Source organism: Bos javanicus, chromosome 3 (genome assembly GCF_032452875.1).
Source record: "Bos javanicus breed banteng chromosome 3, ARS-OSU_banteng_1.0, whole genome shotgun sequence".
Classification (NCBI taxonomy): Eukaryota; Metazoa; Chordata; class Mammalia; order Artiodactyla; family Bovidae; genus Bos; species Bos javanicus.
In genome coordinates, this window is record NC_083870.1 from 58,354,709 (window position 1) to 58,375,552 (window position 20,844).

A 20,844-nucleotide genomic window follows, 5' to 3' on the forward strand; every position below is an offset into this window, starting at 1 on the left:
AGCGTTGGAAGATCGTACCTAAGAATCTGCCCATTTCTTCTAGGTCATCCATTTTATTGTCACACAGTCATAAAGCTGCTTGTAGTAGTCATGATTCTTTGTATTTTCTGTGGTGTTTGTTGTAACTTCTCCTTTTTCATTTTTAATTTTATTGATTTGGGTCCTCTCTCTCTTTTTCTTGATGAGTCTGGCTAAAGATTTAACAATCTTTGTTCATCTTTTCCAAGAAATAGCTTTTAGTTTCATATCTACTGTTTCTTTTGTCTCTGTTTCATTTATTTCTGTTCTGATCTTTATTTCTTTTATTCTACTAACTTTGGATTTTACTTTTTCTTCTTTATCTAGTTGCTTTAGCTGTAAAGTTAGGTGGTTTGAGGTTTTTTTTTTCCTTTTTTTTTTTTTTTTGTTGCTTACTGAGACAAGCTTGTATGCACCCCACTCCAGTACTCTTGCCTGGGAAATCCCATGCAAGGAGGAGCCTGAAGGGCTGCAGTGCATGGGGTCGCTAAGAGTCGGACACGACTGAGCGACTTCACTTTCACTTTTCACTTTCAGGCATTGGAGAAGGAAATGACAACCCACTCCAGTGTTCTTGCCTGGAGAATCCTAGGGACGGGGGAGCCTGGTGGGCTGCCATCTATGGGGTCGCACAGAGTTGGACACAACTGACGCGACTTAGCAGCAGCAGCAGCAGCAGAACTGCTTTTGCTGCATCTCTTAGGTTTTGGATCATCCTGATTTCATTTTCGTTTGTCTCTATGTGTTTTTTTCCTCTTTGTTTTGTAACATATTGCTTAGCCTCCACATTTTTTTTTTTTTCTTGTGGTTGTTTTCTAATCTCATAGCATCATGGTTGCAAAAGATGCTTGATATGATTTCAGTTTTCTTAAATTTACCAAGGCTTATTTTGTGGCCTAGCATGGGATCTATCTTGGAGAATGTTCCATGTGAACTTGAGAAGAACATGTAATCTGCTGCTTTTGGATGAAATAGTCTGTAAATATCAATTAAGTTAATCTGATCTAATACGTTATTTAAGACCTATGTTTCCTTATTGAATTTCTATCTAAATGACCTATCCATTGATATAAGTGGGGAATGAAAGTCCACTATTATTATGTTACTGTTAATTTCTCCTTTTGTGGCTGTTATCATTTGCCTTATATTTTGAGGTGCTCCTATGTTGAGTGCTTATACATTTACAAAATTGTTATATCTTTTTGGATTGATCCTTTGATCATTATATAGTGTCCTTCTCTGTCTTTGTAATAGTCTTAAGTCTATTTTGTCAGATACGAGTATTGCTGCTCCAGCTTTCTTTCGATTGCCATTTGCATGGAACACCTATTCCCACCCCCACACTTAGAGTTTGTATGTGTCCCTACATCTGAAATGGGTCTCTTTCAGATAATATGTATATGGGTCTTGTTTTTGTATTCATTCAGTTAGTCTGTGTCTTTTGGTTGGAGCATTTAATCCATTTACATTGAAGGTAATTACCAACATATATGTTCTTGTTGCCATTTTAATTGTTTTGGATTTGTTTTTGTAGGTCCTTTTGCTTCCCTTCCTCTTTTATTCTCTTCTCTTGTGATCTGATGACTATCTACAGTGTCGTACTTGAATTGCTTTTTCTGTTTAGTGTTTTTATATATTGTAGATTTTTGGTTTGCTATTACCTTGAGGTTTTAATATAGCCATCTATATATAAATATATAAAGATTGTTTTAAGTTTCTGGCCTCTTAATTTCAAATGCATTTCCAGTATTCTGCACTTGTTCTCTCCTCTTCTCATGATTGCTGGGTTTAATATCATATTGTGTGTGGATGATTTCCCACCTTTACTTTGTGTTTGCCTTTCCTGGTGAGCTTTTCCATTCATAATTTTCTTGTTTCTAGTTGTGGGCTTTTTTGTCTACCTAGAAATTTTCCTTAGCATTTGCTGTACAACTGGTTTTGTGGTGCTGAATTCTCTTAATTTTTGCTTGTCTGTTAACCTTTGATTTCTCTGTCAAATATGAATGAGAGCCTTGCTGGGTAGGATATTTCTTGGTTGTAGATTTTTCCTTCCTTTAAACATATGATCACTCCATTCTGGCCTACAGAATTTCTACTGAAAAATCAGCTGATAACCTTATAGGGATTACATTGTATGTTATTTTTTGCTTTTCCCTTGTTACTTTTAATATTTTTTCTTTGTCTTTAATTTTTGCCAATTTGATTAAAATGTGCCTCAGCATATTCCTTCTTGGGTTTATCATGTATGAGACTCTCTGTGCTTCTTGGACTTGGGTGGCTATTTCCATTCCCATTGTTGTTTACTCACAAAGTTGTGTCCAACTCTTCACAATGCCATGAACTGCAGCATGCCAGGCTCCCCTGTCCTTCATTAGCTCCCAGAGTTTGCTCAAGCTATGTTATTGAGTTGGTGACACCATCCAGCCATCTCATCCTCTCTCACCACCTCCTCCTGCCCTCAATCTTTCTCAGCATCACAGGCTTTTCCAATAAGCCAGCTCTTTGCATCAGGTGGCCAAAGTATTGGAACTTCAGCTTCAGCATTAGTCCTTCCATGAATATTCAGGGTTGATTTCCTTTAGGATTGACTGGTTTGAGATCCTTGCTGTCCAAAGGAGTCTCAAGAGTCTTCTCCAGCATCACAATTCAAAGGCATCAATTCCTTGGTGCTCAGCCTTCTTTATGATCCAACGGTCACATCTGTACACGACTACTGGAAAAACCATAGCTTTGACGTTATGGACCTTTGTCAGCAAAGTGATGTCTCTGCTTTTTAATGCTCTGTTTGGTTTGTCATAGCTTTTCTTCCAAGGAGCTGCTGCTGCTGCTGCTAAGTCTCTTCAGTCATGTCCGACTCTGTGTGACCCCATAGATGGCAGCCCACCAGGCTCCGCTGTCCCTGGGGTTCTCCAGGCAAGAACACTGGAGTGGATCACCATTTCCTTCTCCAATGCATGAAAGTGAAAAGTGAAAGTGAAGTTGCTTAGTCGTGTCTGACTCTTAGCGACCCCAGGAACTGCAGCCTGCCAGGCTCCTCCATCCATAGGATTTTCCAGGCAAGAGTACTAGAGTGGGTTGCCATTGCCTTCTCCATCCAAGGAGCTAGTGTCTTTTACTTTCATGCTGCAGTTACCATCCACAGTCATTTTTGGAGCCCAATAAGATAAAAATATGTCACTGTTTCCACTTTTTCCCTATCTGTTGCCATGAAGTGATGGCACCAAATGCCTTGATCTTCGTTTTTTTAATGTGAAGTTTTAAGCCAGCTTTTTCACTCTTCTCTTTAACCCTCATCAAAAGGTTTTTTAGTTCCTCTTTGCTTTCTGCCATTAGAGTGGTATCATCTGCATTTTTGTGGTTGTTGACATTTCTCCCAGTAATCTTGATCCAGCTTGTGAGTCATTCAGCCCAGTATTTCACAGAGTATATAAGTTAAATAAGCTGAGTAGTTTTCAGCTATTATCTCCTCAAATATTTTCTCAGACCCTTTTTCACTTTTCATTCTGGGAACCCTGTAATGTGACTGTTGATGCATTTAATATTGTCCCAGAAGTCCCTTAGACTGTCCTTGTTCCTTTTCATTATTTTTTCTTTATTTTGTTTCTTGGCAGTGATTTCCATTATTCTGTCTTCCAGTTCACTTCTTCTGCCTCAGTTATTCTGCTATTGATTCCTCCTAGTGTATTTTTCATTTCGGTTATTATATTGTTCAGCTCTGTTTTTTCATTTTTTAAGTCGTCTATCTCTTTGGCAAACATTTCTTGTATCTTCTCAGTCTGTACCATCATTCTTTTTTTTTGAGATCTTGTGTCATCTTTACTATCATTACACTGAATTCTTTTTCAGATACATTGCCTATCTCTACTTCCCTTAGTTGTTGTTCTGGTTTTTTATCCTGTTCCTTTAGGTGGAATGTATTTCTCTGCCATCTCATTTTGTTTAACTTTCTCTGTTTGTGGTCTCCATTCTGCAGGCTGCAGGATTGTAGTTCCTCTTGTTTCTGTTGTCTGTCCCCTGATGGGTGAGGTTGGTCTTGGGGCTTGTGTAGGCTGCCTGGTGGGAGAGATGGGTACCTACTCACTGGTGGTAGAGCTGTATTAGAGCTGGATCCTATCCCTCTGGTGGGCAGGGCTGTGTCAAGGGGTGTGTTTATAGGTGGCTGTGGGATCAAGAATACTTTAAGCAGCCTGTCTGCTCATGGGTGGGCCTGTGTTCCTATCCTTTTTGTTGTTCGTACTAAGATATCCCAGCACTGGAGCCTGCAGGCTGTTGAGTGGGGCCAGTCTCTGCCAAAATGTTTATCCCAGGAGAGCTCATACTAATGAGTATTTCCTGAACTCTCCACCATCAGTGTCCTTGTCCCTACAGTGAGCCATAGCCACCCCCTGCCTCCCTAGGAGACTTCACAGGTCCCATAGGTAGGGGTGGCCCAGGGTTCTGTGGAGTCACTGCTTTGCTTTGGGTCCCAGTGCCCATGAAATCTTGTGTGCACCCTCCAGGAGTGGAGTTTCTGTTTCCCCTAGTCCTGCACTAAAGCCCCACCAGCCTTTAAAACCAGATGCCCTAGGAACTCCTCTTCCCTATGGCAACCCCCCAGACTGGAGAGCCTGATGTGGGGCCTAGATCTCTGAGTCCTGTGGGAGAAGCTGTATGATAGATTATTTTCCAGGTTGTGGGTCACCTACCCAGGGTGTATGGTATTTGATTTTATCACAAATGCACCCCTTCCTACTATTTTGTTGTGGTTTCTATTTTGTCTTTGGATGTGAAGTATCTTTTTTTGATTGGTTCCAGTCTTTTTTCTTGATGGTTATTTAACAGTTATTTGTGATTTTGACATTTTTGTGAAAGAAACTGAGCTCAAGTCCTACTCTTCTGTCTTATCCTTGTCTTATGGCCCTTTCTGATATTCCTGGAGCACCTGGCTCCCCCGTACTCAGTAAAGCTGCTTATCCTGTGAAAGCCCATGCTGGGCCTGAAAGTAAACCCACAGATCAAGATCTTAAAAGACTGTGTGTGCAGCTCATCTCTGTTTCTACTGCCACTGCTCTATCTAATTTATTCACTCTTCCATTCCAGATATATTATCTTATGTATTCCAGGCAGTATGTTATACATAAGGGATTCAGTATCAGACAGGACATCATCTTGGCTTTATAGAACATACAAACTGATAAACTTAAAGCCACATCTTCCTAAATCATGAAAGATAAGGCACAGTAAGCTTAAGTAGTTTATTCCAAGTCACAAGAAGTATATCCTTAGCTTACAGATTTTGTTTGAAAATAGGAGTAAAGTGGCCCAGAGATTACCTATTTGGAAATAGTGATGTATGTACAAATAAATAGAAAGTATTTGTTCATTCTTGTCAAGTCATAAAATTACCCCCAAATGAGAAGGTCTGAAGAAATATTATGGATGATAAATAAATAGACAATATCCTCCTTTTGACAGTATACTTTCTTTTAAAAAAAATTTTTTTTGAACTTTTTATTTTGAATTGGAGTATAGCCAATTAACAATGTTGTGATAGTTTCAGGTGAACAGCAAAGGGACTCATCCATACATATACATGTATCCATTCTCCCCCAAATCCTCCTCTCATCCAGACTGCCACGTAACAATGAGCAGGGTTCCATGTGCTATACAAGAGGTCTTTGTTGGTTACTCATTTTAAATATAGCTGTGTCAATACACTTCTGTTTTATGTATAGGACATTTCTGTAAGTTTCCTTTTTTTCAAGTTCCTCTCTAAATGCTACTGGTCTTAGCCTTTTATTTTTCTCAGTGTATTTACTTTCTTTGGTGACTCATTTACTCTCTAGGTCTTTACTATTTTCTGATGATTCACAAATATCTTATAGCTCTAGACCCTCTTCTACAATTGTATATTAAATATTCCTACCAAAGTGTTTCATATATGCCTCATATTTCTTATATCTAAAAAGGAAGTCCTCTTTCTTGTCCAAAAACATGTTATATACCCTTTCTTTCCACTTTTCTACAGCTTCCCTTTTTCTGTCTCAACTGACAAGAGTCTGTATTGTTCTCTCCTTGGACGAAAGTATGAGAAGTTGAAATAGAGAAATACTCGCTTGTAATAAAAACACATTTTTCCATGTAGTGTTTGAAGTGATTTCCTCATGTCTAATGGATCTTCTGTTTCTCCTGTCTTCCAAGTTTGTACTAGATTGAACCATGAAAACATACCATTTTTAAGGTTAAAATGTAGTAATAGTCAAATATCAGCAATTACATATGGCACTACCAATTACTACTTTTATTGTGTTAAGATGACTACTAAAATTCTCTTAAACAAAGAATACACACAATAGTATTAGTGTAAACACTGAAGTTAATGTGTTTCTAAGATAAAACAGAACACTAAATTGTAGGGAATTAGCCTTGTATATTGTATTTTCAAGTGAATTTGAAGAGTTTGGGGGTCCGAAATTCTTTATCCTTGTAAGTATGATTGTTTTTTACATTGAATAGAGGAGGGAGGAGGGTTCAGGATGGGGAACACATGTATACCTGTGGTGGATTCATTTTGATATTTGGCAAAACTAATACAATTATGTAAGGTTTAAAAATAAAATAAAATTAATTTAAAAAAAAAAAGAAATTTTGAAACAATACAGAACAGTTCCACAGTTAAGGCACAATGATTTTTTTTTTTAAGATAATTGTCAAATCTAAGAACTTCATATAAATTTTTTTAACATTTTGGCTTTAACTAGGAAATATCCTAATTTTATTTTCAGTAGGATGTGGTTACTTTTAAAAAAATTCAACTTGAGTATTTTAGAGTTTTACTAACTTTTGGGGAAAAAATAGTATTTCTTTTCAATTGTAGCAAGTTATTTATTATAAATAAGGCCTTTTGGTCTTCTGAGTTTCCACTAGAGCTAACAAAATCTTTAAATAGATTATTACATATCCCATTTTGCAAAAAGTGAAATGTTTTCAATTATTATAGAGTTATCTAGCTCTTGACACATAGCATTTCATGTTCTGGCTGTAAGCTTTGTTTGTTTGTTTGTTTTTTAATGTGTGTTAGAGATGATATAGGTGTTTTGAAACATTTTTAATGAAAATTCTTTATCAAAAAGGTGTAAATTGCTGATAATTCTTTTAAGTTGAGGCTATGGCTTCAACAACTACTTTTCATTTCCCTTAAATACCCAACAGAAATGGTTTAGTTTTGTGGGCTTTACAATCTCTATCCCAACCATTCAGGTCTGCCTTCATAGGATGAAAGCAGTCATAGACAATAGGTAAATAAATGGTCATGGCTGTGTTCCAACAAAACTTTATTTACAAAAACAGGCAGCCAGCTCTCAGGGTCATGGATTGCTGACTCCTACTTTATCTGATGCTCTATAGTGATTTATCTTATGGCAACTTTATATTTTAGTTATTAATTGACTAGTATAATGTCTTATACACGATACATAATCATAACTAATGAAATAAGAAAGTTTATGCATTTAATCTTTGGGAAAATGTACATCATTCCAAAACTACTTAGAATATTTCTACTGAAGTGTCTAACTTAATAGATGTGCAAAACTGGAGGGAACTATTAGAAGGAATCACATCTTAATAAAACATCAAATCAAGTCAAGAATAAAATTGAGTTATTGTGACAGTTTTAAAATATGTCTACAAATTCTTTGATGTTCCTCTTTTCCAGAAGACAATCTTATTTCACTCTCTGAGTGTGTAGTGGACTTAGTGACTCACTTCTAACGAATAGGCTACAGCAGAAGCAGTAGTGTGTAACTAGGTCATAAAAGACATTGCAGCGTCTTCCTCGCTCACTCTCTCTCTTGGATTATTCTTTCTCTTGGATTAGTCTCTCTTTTGAATTATTCACTCTGGCTGCTATGTAATCAAACTGTACAGAGGCCTACATAGCAAGAAATTGAGGCCTCCAGCTAATAACCTTCTTGGAAATGAATTCCCTATTCTCAGTCACGTCTTCAGATGACTACAGCCTATGTCAAATCTTAACCGCAACCACATGAAAAACTCTGAGCCAGAATCACCCAAGCTAAGCTACTCTGAATTCTTGAATGATGGAAACTGTGAGATAATAAGTGTCTGTTGTTTTAAAGCCACTGACTTTGGGGTAATTTGTTCTGCAGCAAGACATGGCTAGTACAATTGTATGAACGATTTCAACATTTGTTTTGAAATGAAGAAGAATGAATTGAAAGGAACAGAAAAGGAAACCATATTTTTACTCTGAGGGTCCACAGATTAAAAATATGGATAAATTGTGTGCATTTTCACATACTCGTAATTTGCATTTGAGCACTTTAAAATTGAATGTGTAATTTTCTGTCTCATTGGCGTATGTGGTGCTTAAGGTTTCATGGGTTAAAATTAGAGCAAGTCATGGCAGCTGAATCTGTCCTTTTAAACAGTGCTTTCTGCAATAAAGAGGTTATGCTATGCTAAGTCACTTCAGTCGTGTCCGACTCTGTGCGACCCCAGAGACGGCAGCACATCAGGCTCCCCTGTCTCTGGGATTCTCCAGGCAAGAACAGTGGAGTGGGTTGCCATTTCCTTCTCCAATGCATGAAAGTGAAAAGAGAAAGTGAAGTCGCTCAGTTGTGTCCGACTCCTAGCGACCCCATGGACTGCAGCCCACCAGGCTCCTCCATCCATGAGATTTTCCAGGCAAGTGTACTGGAGTGGGGTGCCATTGCCTTCTCTGAAAGAGGTTATAGGGAACCTTTACTTAACACATGTCTCTGCTTTGAGTTCTGTAACTCACAAAGCATTCACAGGGTAAGGAAGCTATATAGAGATAACTTCTGGGACCTTATCTAGAGATAACTCACAGAACTTGAGAGCCTATAAAACCTGCTAATATCTTCTCTCTGATACAAATGTGTTGGAATAAGCCATAATATTAGCCTAGTTTTTTAAAAAAACTCATCCTGTGAAATAGAGCAAAAAATAGGTTTTGAATATAATTTCCTTCTATTCAGAAGAGTATTTTTCTATTGTAGACGAGTTTCTTTTATTTGGCAGATAGAATAAAATTTAGATTCTAAATAAAATATTTTTAAACTGTGTCCTCATGCAGTTATTGTGCCTCCTCCTTTTTGTTGTCACACTTCTTAAAATAATAAACCACCCAACTTTCTCCCACTTTCGCTTTGGCAAAATTATATTCAAACACACAAGATACTTAAATTGTTCTTAAAGATCACCACCAGCCTTCTAATTGCCAACCCCTATGACTGTCTCAATATTCATTCTTTTCAACCCTTCCCGCATAATAACAATTTCTATCTGAAAATTTTCCCTTCTTGAATGTTTTTTTGCACATTCCTGGTTCCCCTTCTCTCTGACTCTTCCCTTTTTTTCCCTCTATCTCTTGCTTCCAAAGAATCTTCATTAAAATTCTCTCCTATTTTTGTTCTATTACTGTATGTACTGCATCATTCTTATGATTTCAGGATTGATTTTTCTATGGACTCACAAATTAATATTTCAGAATAAACTCTCTAAGAGCCATAATTGTCCCATGACTTAATTTGTATTTCCTCTGACACTGGCTTCTCCCCTGAGCTGCTGTTCCAAGTCATGATACCATTGTCATAAGTTATTACAGTTAACCTGTACTATTACAATAACTTCTAACTCTTCACACCATTTTCTGTTTTTTTTTTTTTTTCCCATGACTACACATTGAACATAATGTTGTAAAATTACTGTCCTTTCAGGACAGATATGATTATATTCCTCCTTTACTCAAACCAACAATGATTCTTCTACAAACACAAATTCTTCTGCAAGCACCACAAATACAAATGTCTCACTTGGCAGTCAAAGCCCTCAATAGGACATCACCATATATCTGTTCAAGTCTCTTTCCTACACATATCCTGTGCTCCAGACAATCTGGATTTACTTTATCTTTGACAAATGTTTCATCATTTGCTACCTCCTACTTTCTGTTCAAATCATTCCCTCTGCCTTGAATATACTTTCACCATTTATCTTGTCAACAGTTAGCCATACCTCAAATAGTGTGTTCTCTGTAAAGCTTTTCCTTATGTTCTCAACCAAATACAATATCCCCTGTCTTTGCATTATATAGATTTTATTTTTCTTCCTTAACTTACAGAAAATATGCTTTTCTTTATCCAATTCACTCGATTATTCATTCTTATTAAATTTTACTCACCTTTATATCCTTTACCACTCTTAGCATATAGCTTATTACATGAGTAAATAAATATGCATGCGATTTTATTTTCTTCAGATCATTTTGTACTTACTGAATAAATTGATTGCAATCAAAACCAGAGATTGGTTCAGTGCATTCTATGCCACCTTTAATTATAGAATCATTTCTGTGAGAGTACCTTTTGAATAAGCCAACTGAACTGAGTTACAAAGTTTTACAATTTTATGTCAACACATGTTAATTCACTATATTTTTAGGGGAATATTAACAGCTATAACAAATAAACCTAGTATTTTTGTAGGCTTAACTTGATAAGTTGTTTTTGCTCATGTTAATAGTCCAATGCAGGTATTATCAAGTAGCTCTCCTGTACAAAGTGACTTAGAATCCCAACTTCCTTTTTTCTCACAGTTCCACCACCACCTAAGGCCTTTAGTATACGGGTTAGAAGAAAGTAAAGGAATATCACCTGTTTTTCAAATAAATAAATGCCAGAGTTCATCAGTTTTGAAACATGCATTGCATCAGTCACATTAGGCTAAGTTTTGCTGCAGAAAGAAACAATCTCAGAATATCAGTGGCTTACAACAACAAAAGCTTGCTTGTTACGAGCAAGCAAATTAAAGTAACAATGAGCTACCAGTCTATATATAGACACAAACCATTACTCTGAAGTTGTGTATGTAATTTCCATGTATTTTATGTCAGAACAAATTATTGTATTATTATATTTATTTAAAATTTTTGCATAAAATGTTTTCATAAAGATGTATCCTTTTCCGGCTTCCTTGGTGGCTCAGTGGTAAAGACTCTGCCTGCCAGTGCAGGAGACACAGGTTTGATCTCTGAGTCGGGAAGATCCCCTGGAAAAGGCAATGGCAACCCACATCAGTATTTTTGCCTGGGAAATCCCATAGAGAATGTTGGCAGGCTACAGTCTATCAGATGGCCAAAGAGTCAGACATGACTTAACAACTAAACGACAAAACAACAACAAAATCCTTTTGAAAAGATTGTATGCTTTTTTCTCACTCAACATTATTGTCTTAAAATGTTTATTTATATTGATATATATAGATCTATCTTGTCCATTAATTTTAATTGCTGTCGAGTTTTTCCACTGTATGAATACATTTCAGTTTATCTGTTTACAAGCCAATAATTCAGATGATTCTACTTTTCTACTTAAATAATGCCACCATGGACATTTTCTTTGTATCTCCTAGAGCATGTATGTGTGAGTAGAAACCCAGGTGTCCAGTTAGAAATGAAAGTGCTAAGCTATGGATTAGATGCATCTTCTGTTTTACTATATACTCTCTTATAACATACTCTACATACAATTGCTCTCCAGAGTAATGTATCAGTGATATAAACTGGTTACATATAGTTCTGTCCCCACTTTATAAGCCAAAACTTGAGTGTTATCAGGTTTAATATGTTTGTATTAGGCTTTTGGGGTCCTGAAATAGTCTAAGGAAACCATTGTACATCTGTTCCCTAGCTAAGTTTCATTAAAGATTCCCTGTGGAAATGGATATAATCCTAGGAGTTATTTGTCTTTCCAATAAGAACTTATCTCTTCCAATTATGCCCTTTTGATGGACTGCACCTTCTAATACTGACATCAGGAGTGACAAACTCAAATACCCTATTGGGATCAGGCAGGTAGTATAAATAGTGAAATGGTTAGGTATGAGATGAGCGATTGACAGGGACTATGGTGAACTGAAGAATGCTTATCCAATATTTGTCTTTGAGAATACACTAGCCTAGCATACACTATGCTAGTCATCTGAAGCCAGGCATCTTATAAATCTTTATATATAAAAACTTTAAATGTAAAACCTCCAGACTGATAAATCTTAGCACCTTATTCAGCTTTTTAAGATTAGTATGTGTGAACTGTGGGCTAAGCAAAATATTTTTGTAGGTAATATTACTCTGGTATGCATGGTCAATATTGGGATAAGCTAAATGGCCCCTACTTCATTCATTCATCTAAATTTGACTTGTTAGGAAAAGGAGTTTTTTTTTTTTTTTCCCCCTTGAATTAACTAGTCTGTGTTTAGAAAAAGTGTTAGTCACTCAGTCGTGTCTGACTCTTTCAGACCCCACAAACTGTAGCCATCCAGGCTTCTCTGTCTGTGGGATTCTCCAAGCAAGAATACTAGAGAGGATTGCTATTCCCTTCTCCACAGGATCTTCCTGACCCAGGGATCGACCCCAGGTCTCCTGCATTGCAGGCAGATTTTTTACCATTTGAGCTATAAGGCAGTTCTTAGGTTCTGCTATTTTGGTTATTGTCTCACAAAAGAGTTCAACTTCATTGTTTCTGCTCAGATTTGATTAACTGACCGTAGATCATTGATTGTTTCAGAATGAAAGCCTTCACTCCCTTAAATTTAAAGAACCATAGAAATAAATTATTAGGTCCCTTTCATCTGGATATAACTACTTATTTTATTAGCATGTTGTTTAAAAATATGAATTAGTATTATCCAATATAAATATGATGTAAGTCACAAATGTAATTTAAAATTTTCCAATAGCCACATTTAAAAATGTAAAAAAATTAGTGAAATTGATTTTAGTAATATTTACTTCAACTAACATATCCAAACCATTATCATTTTAATATGTAATCAGTGTAAATAGTCATTAATTAGATATTTTGCATTCTTTTTGTAGTTCAGTTCAGTTCATTACAGTCACTCAGTCGTGTCCAACTCTGCGACCCCATGAACCGCAGCACGCCAGGCCTCCCTGTCCATCACCAACTGCCGGAGTCCACCCAAACCCATGTCCATTGAGTCAGTGATGCCATCCAACCATCTCATCCTCTGTTATCCCCTTCTCCTCCTCCCTCAATCTTTCCCAGCATCAGAGTCTTTTCAAATGAGTCAGCTCTTCGCATCAGGTGGCCAAAGTATTGGAGCTTCAGCTACAACTTTTTGTAGTAGGTCTTTGAAATCTTGAGTGTCTTTTGCATTTATAGCACATGTCAGTGTAGACTGTATTTCAAGTGTTCAGTAGCCACTTAAACTCATATATACTATTTAAGCTCATATACTTTAGAAAGCTTCTTAACTCATCTACCTTATTTGTTAAGGGGGAATCAAGATTGCTGGGAGAAATATCAATAACCTCAGATATGCAGATGACACCACCCTTATGGCAGAAAGTGAAGAGAAACTCAAAAGCCTCTTGATGAAAGTGAAAGTGGAGAGTGAAAAAGTTGGCTTAAAGCTCAACATTCAGAAAACGAAGATCATGGCATCCGGTCCCACCACTTCATGGAAATAGATGGGGAAACAGTGGAAACAGTGTCAGACTTTATTTTGCGGGGCTCCAAAATCAGTGCAGATGGTGACTGCAGCCATGAAATTAAAAGACGCTTACTCCTTGGAAGGAAAGTTATGACCAACCTAGATAGCATATTCAAAAGCAGAAACATTACTTTGCCAACAAAGGTTCATCTAGTCAAGGCTATGGTTTTTCCTGTGGTCATGTATGGATGTGAGAGTTGGACTGTGAAGAAGGCTGAGCACTGAAGAATTGATTCTTTTGAACTGTGGTGTTGGAGAAGACTCTTGCGAGTCCCTTGGACTGCAAGGAGATCCAATCAGTCCATTCTGCAGGAGATCAGCCCTGGGATTTCTTTGGAAAGAATGATGCTAAAGCTGAAACTCCAGTACTTTGGCCACCTCATGCGAAGAGTTGACTCATTGGAAAAGACTCTGATGCTGGGAGGGATTGGGAGCAGGAGGAGAAGGGGACGACAGAAGGTGAGATGGCAGGATGGCATCCCTGACTCGATGGACGTGAGTCTGGATGAACTCCGGGAGTTGGTGATGGACAGGGAGGCCTGGCGTGCTGCGATTCCTGGGGTCGCAAAGAGTTGGACACGACTGAGCGACTGATCTGATCTGATCTGATGATAATACTACCAAATATGGTTGTTGTGAAGATTAAATCAGACATATAGCAAGTGTTTAACATATGTTAGTGTATACATAATCAACAGATAGATAGATGTGGGTGAGGATACATATATCAGTTCAGTCACTCAGTCATGTCCAACTCTTTGTGATCCCATGAACCGGAGCACTCCAGGCCTCCCTGTCCATCACCAGCTCCCAGAGTTTACCCAAACTCGTCCATTGAGTCAATGATGCCATCCAACCATCTCATCCTCTGTCGTCCTCTTCTCCTCCTGCCCTCAATCTTTCCCAGCATCAGGGTCTTTTCAAATGAATCAGCTCTTTGCATCAGGTGGCCAAAGTATTGGAGTTTCAGCTTCAATATCAGTCCTTCCAATGAACACCCAGGACTGATCTCCTTTAGGATTGTCTGGTTGCATCTCCTTGTAGTCCAAGGGACTCTCAAGAGTCTTCTCCAAAACCACAGTTCAAAAGCATCAGTTCTTCTGTGCTCAGCTTTCTTTATATATGTGTGTGTGTGTGTGTGTGTGTGTGTGTGTGTGTGTGTATAAAATCATGCCCCTATATATTAACTTCAGTTAGCTTCAACACAGCAAACCATTTTTCATGATTCAGGTATCTTCTAATGCTTATATGTATTATTATATGATAGTCTGTTGAAGTATCTTTGGTAGCTATTGGAAAAGACAATTTTCATGCATTTTTAAAAAATAACTTTATTTATTTATTGGCTATTCTGGGTCTTTGTTGCTGTGCAGGGACTTTTCTCTAGTTGTGACTAGCAAGTGCTACTCTTTAGTCGTGGTGCAAGGGCTTCTCACTGTGGTCCCTTCTCTTGCTGAGCATTCTAGGGCATGCAGGCTTCAGTAGTTGTGGCTCCTGGGCTCTAGGGTGCGGGCTCTGTAGCTGTGGTGCACAGGCTTAGTTGCTCCATGGCATGAGAGCTCTTCTCAGGCCAGGGATTGAGCCTGTGTCTCCTGCATTGGCAGGAAGATTCTTTACCACTGACCCATCAGGGAAACCCATTTCATACATTTTTAAATAAAAGAAAGTAACTTCATAATTGAAAACAGTCAGGAGAAGAATTATACCCTTGTGAAACTTGTTCTATGTTACCGTTTTTGCTTTCTACACTGCTTGAAGCAGAATCCAGAGAGACAGAATCCATAAAGATAGATGCACCATGAGCCTTGTTCACTCTGAAACTGTGTTACTGATTGCCTTCTTTCACCTCTGCCAAATTCATTCTTTACTCAAGCTATTTCCTCTGCCTAGAAAGCTCTTCCTCCTTTCTTCCCTTGGCTGGCTAGCCTCTTCTTATTCTTGAACTTTCAGCTTAAATATTAGATCTCAGATTTACCCTGACCATCTTTGGTAAAAATATGTCTTTTATTCTCCACCTCAGCATCACAGTTGTTTCCTTTGTGAACCTCTTATCATAATTTATAATTATTCACTTTTTAATTTAGTTTTTCTTATTTCTACAGGACTTTTTGCCTCATCAGGGCAAGTCCTAGGTCTCCTTTGCTTACTAATGAAATCTCAGCAACTAGCATAGGGCAAGGCATAAAGTAGGCACCCGATATTTTTTGAGTGAATTAATAAGCTATTCCCTCATGTACTGAGGAGCTTTCAAAGAAGGAAGTCACAGAAATGATTTCTTAAGCTAGTGTATCCACATCAAGAATCTGTAAAAACTTCAGGAGTTTTTATTATATCCATTGAACTGTTAGTTCCACAAGGACAATTGAAGCTCCATGCCTTCCAGCACAGGGCCTGTCACAAATTAGACATTCATATATATTTGGTGATTGACTGAATAATTAATTCTAATGTGAAATCTTAGTCAAGACACCTATACTAGGAGGAATTTTACTCTAAGACAAATTTAGAATTTAGAATGAGTTAGAAAGAAACATAGTGTTTACAGGAAATTTAAAACCAGGATGCTATAATGGCAATACAATATATATGTATTTTCTATTATACTCTTTCTTAAAAGGGACCTGTTGGTTTACCTGGAGAAGTTGGGGTGACTGGAAGCATTGGTGAAAAGGTAATTTCTTTCATTGTTTTATTCAATAGTAAGGATTCTAAGATAAACTCAAAGGAGGGATATTCATATATTTTATGAATTAGAAATCACTTATAACTTAAAATGCATTACCTATACTGATTCTCTTAAATATATTGAAATATAGCTGATAGTATACATGTTTCTAAATTTTAAAGAGCAGAGCACTCTTTTGGTTATAATTATGTGCTTGGAAGAGAAAAGATGAAATAGATGGTCTAGGTATATGACTAGAAAATATTTAAATCTACTTTATGAGAACAAGTCCCTAAAGGAAACAGTTTTGAAAGTGAAGAATAAGTTATCACTTTGCCTGATCCAAGTTTCAGTCACAATCTCTTTATGTTTTTTTGGAATCCAATATGAAGTTATTCATGGATCTTTTTGGCTATTGTGATGGAAATTGTAATTTGCTTAAAAATTTCCTAGAAATCATTACCTTGGGAGTGATTTTCCATATTTAGTTTCAAGTTTAAGAAAGTCTTTTTTGAAAAAAATTAGAAGTATTTCTTTATTTGAAACCAACAAGGACATTTTCTTGAATTGTTTTTAATTGACTCATTATGAACTAGAAAATTTTGGACCTTTGACTGAAACCTGACTTGCTGAACGTAAAGTGGAAGCATGGTAATCTAATGCAAGGCTACTCTTTGTGAATAAGTAAGTAGAGCCAGGATTAGAAGTAAATTAGATCATGTTCCAGTTATTTCCATCTGAAATTGTTAATTTAAGTTAAACAATATATTTAAAATTCATCCTCCCCCCACCACCCACATCTAAACTGTTCTCATCCCAATTTTCTCATTTCTATTGGTCTGCGTTACACCTATCTCTCTTCTCCCAGTGTTCCAGATAGAGTGAACCCATCTTTGCATTTCCCTTTTCTTCCATTGTTGTTGTTCAGTCACTAAATCATGTCTGACTCTGCCACCCCGTGGACCTCAGCATGCCAGGCTCCTCTGTCCTCCACTATCTCCTTAAGTTTGCTCAAATTCATGTCCCTTGAGTTATCTAATCAAATTCATGTCCCTTGCTTATCTAATCAACTCATTCTCTATGCCTAATCTTTTTAGCAGGTCTTAGAGTTTTTTCTTTACAGTTTATCCTTTCTAATAATCAATCTAGGCTACCCCCTCAGACAATCTTATTAGTTTATCTTAAATTTACACTCTGGCCTGGTGACTCAGATGGTAAAGCATCTGCCTGCAATGCTGGAGACCTGGGTTTCATCCCTGGATTGGAAAATCCCCTGGAGAAGGAAATGGCAACCCACTCCTGTACTCTTGCCTGGAAAATCCCATGGACGGAGGAGCCTGGTAAGCTACAGTCCATGGGGTTACAAAGAGTCAGACACGACTTAACGACTTCACTTCCTTTCTTTTCACTTTCCCTTTCCATCTTCTAATCCAGCCTACATATTACTAGTGGAACACTTATTTTGATGTGTCAGAATAAAGCATTTTGAGAAATCTTCATTAACTCCCTATGTGTACGCGCTGAGTCACTTCAGTCATGTCTCTGACTCTCTGCAACCCCATGAACTGTAGCCTACCAAGCTCCTCTGTCCATGGGGATTCTCCAGGCAAGAATACTGGAATGGGTTGTCATGCCCTCCTCCATAGGATCGTCCCAACCCAGGGATTGAACCCGGGGCTCCAATATTAAAGGCAGATTCTTTACTGTCAGAGCCATCATGCTTAAGCCTATTAATAGCTCTACTTTGCTGTCAAGATACTACATAATTTTGGCTTAATCAGTTCATGTAATGAATTTTCTGATATTCACAGTATAAACCATTTTTGCTCCCCTGTCTCATATTTTATACCTGTTCCTATTATTATTCTTACTGTTTTCTTGGTTTAGAGTATCCTCTTCCTTTCTCTGTATTTATTCAAAGCCAAACTATAGTACTCAGTGAAGTTCTGTCTCCTCCATAAAGTCTTCCCAGATTATTCTATTCCTTCTTGATTTCTTCCTTTCCTGGATGTAGAATAAGTACCACACAATTAAAATATTTCCTCTAATTAATTCATCTTTCTTAATGACATGTTTCTAATTACTTGGGGGTAGAGTCTAAGTCCGGAGAAGGCAATGGCACCCCACTCCAATACTCTTGCCTGGAAAATCTCATGGACAGAGGAGCCTGTTAGGCTGCAGTCCATGGGGTTGCTAGGAGTCAGACACGACTAAGCAAATTTATTTTCACTTTTCACTTTCATGCATTGGAGAAGGAAATGGCAACCCACTCCAGTGTTCTTGCCTGGAGGATCCCAGGGATGGGGGAGCCTGGTGGGCTGCCATCTATGGGGTCCCACAGAGTCGGACACAACTGAAGCGACTTAGCAGCAGCAGAGTCTAAGTCAAATTTCTGTTATATCTCCCCAATGCTCAGTACATTAAAAATGATTTTAAAATATTTACTGATTTTTATTAACAATATAAAAATATAAAATGACCTCAGTTCAGAAAAATTTAGATAGTTATAAAACTATCTAAAAGTATAAACTTTTCCATTGTGATGTAGTTACTTCTGTGTTAAGTTGTCTTCTACTCTAACATGCTGAAAATCTTTGGAATTTTGATGTGAATCAGCTGAGACGTTTAATCTATTGTGGTATATTTGATTATCATAATTATGGTTGTGTTAAAAGTTTACAGAAATAAAATTTTGTTCAATGGTTATACACAAGTTAATTTTTACAGTTTGTTTTCATACTTTTACTATCTTCATATTTTATATGTCTAAAATTATGAGAATTTCTACTTGCAAAACTTTAGCATATGATGTTTGTTCAATTTTAAATCTTAATTATTCATAATTTATATTTTTTCATTTAAATAAACTTCAGTATTTTATCCCTTGAAAAGTATCTTAAGAGAATTTTAATAATAGTAAAATTCTAGCAACTTTAGGGTAAAACTGCAAAATTTGTAAATTTAAAACTTACTGAAAATTAGAATGAGTTTATGGTCCAGGCTTAGCTCATTCTTGACTAATTTTTTTAATGATTTGAAAGTAGTTTTTAATTTTCTGTGCATTGCATGTTTCATTTATACTTTAATGAAAGTATTTCACATTTTATAAACTTTGAATTAATGATATTTCATTGTTTCATACTTTAGTTCATTACTGCCAAGAGAAAATATTATGTAATATTATTGATTATAGCAGTATGATAAGTAATATTGCTGAAACAAAAGAATAAATGAGGAAATAAAATATTTTTTGAAATAAATATATAGATTAAGAGATTTTTATACACTATATTACATGGTCAAACATTGACAGTCCATCATCAGAATAGGCACAATAATAATTAAGTTCAGTTTTTTCTTAAATATTTTGCCAACTCAATAATATAAAATAGTTTTATAGATTATTTGTTTTGTCATTGTACAAGTGTATTTGAAAAAGTAGAATAGACTATGTATTATAAATGCATTGTATTAATAGTTTGCTATTAAACCACTTTGCCTTCCAAGTTTCTCTGCTGTGTCCTGGAGAACATTGTTATAACTAATTTGATTTTTGGCTTGCTAATATGTATTTGTTATTTATTCACATCTTATATAAATGAGATAAGTGTATATGTCTCATGGTTTGTGTGTGCAGGTCTGTCCTGACATCTGTAGAATCTAGAATGAGACTATAAATGGAGGCCCTGGGGTCAGAGTATAATTAGAAGCCCACATACCATATGCCTAGACATTTAAAAACTGTAAACCAAACGAATGAGTCAGTAAATAATATGTAGTCTATTCTACCTTTTCACGACTAAGCAACATGCTTCAATGTTTTTCTTTTTTTCAAAAGGGAGAGCGTGGAAGTCCAGGTCCAGTAGGTCCCCAGGGGGAAAAGGGTGCAATGGTAAGAACTCAGTAATCTGAAAGATATGTGTCCAAAGAACATAGTAAAGTTATGGCATTCCAGAGGTAGAACTGCCTTGAATGAAATTCAAGTAAGTGAAAAATGCTATTTTGTAGTAAGTTTCCATTAGAAGTTTTCTTCTAAACTGTTTGCCATCCGGAATGCTGATTTGCACTCAAAAGCATGCAAATCAGATGACTTAGTCAAAGGAGCCTATAGTTTTAAGAGAAGAATTAACCATCCTAAATTAGCATATGTGGATGAAGAAGAAAATTCAATTAGGAGTCTACTTTGATTTGACAACTTATAGTTTATATGACACATAACATCATTGCCACCATTCCATAAGTTTGTGGTCACAGTGTAATTCTTTTATGTATGAAAGATCAGAGTCTGGAATTCATCTTATGGTCTTATATCTTTAAGATAGTAATAGCTGATAAATTTTATATCTGGATTGCAGTTTTTCATTTATTGAAGTTTCTAAATGTGATAGAAAATAGAATTAAGAATTATTTTCAACTAAAGAATCTTACTTTCAGAAAATGCATTGTAATGGATCTAGTGTACCTAATATTATCTGCAAATTCATTTTACATAAGTTTTTCTTCACTTTTGACTTCTGTATTAGGAGTAAAACACTGTAAGGTTGCTTTTACCTATCTCTAATTGCTGTTAAATATACCTTTAAAGGCTAATTAATTTGAGAAATGATTGTCTCCTAAGATAT

General features: G+C 36.5%; 1 protein-coding gene across 3 annotated transcripts in view; it reads left to right on the top strand.

Annotated features, from left to right (window-relative positions):
* COL24A1 (collagen type XXIV alpha 1 chain) overlaps nt 1–20,844 on the top strand; it is a 398,952-nt gene that overhangs the window by 235,002 nt on the left and 143,106 nt on the right. For all 3 annotated transcript variants that reach the window (XM_061411389.1, XM_061411390.1, XM_061411391.1), the window contains exons 26-27: nt 16,175–16,228; nt 20,061–20,114. In XM_061411389.1, coding sequence (XP_061267373.1) covers nt 16,175–16,228; nt 20,061–20,114 — 108 coding nt within the window. The remainder of the gene's footprint in view (nt 1–16,174; nt 16,229–20,060; nt 20,115–20,844) is intronic.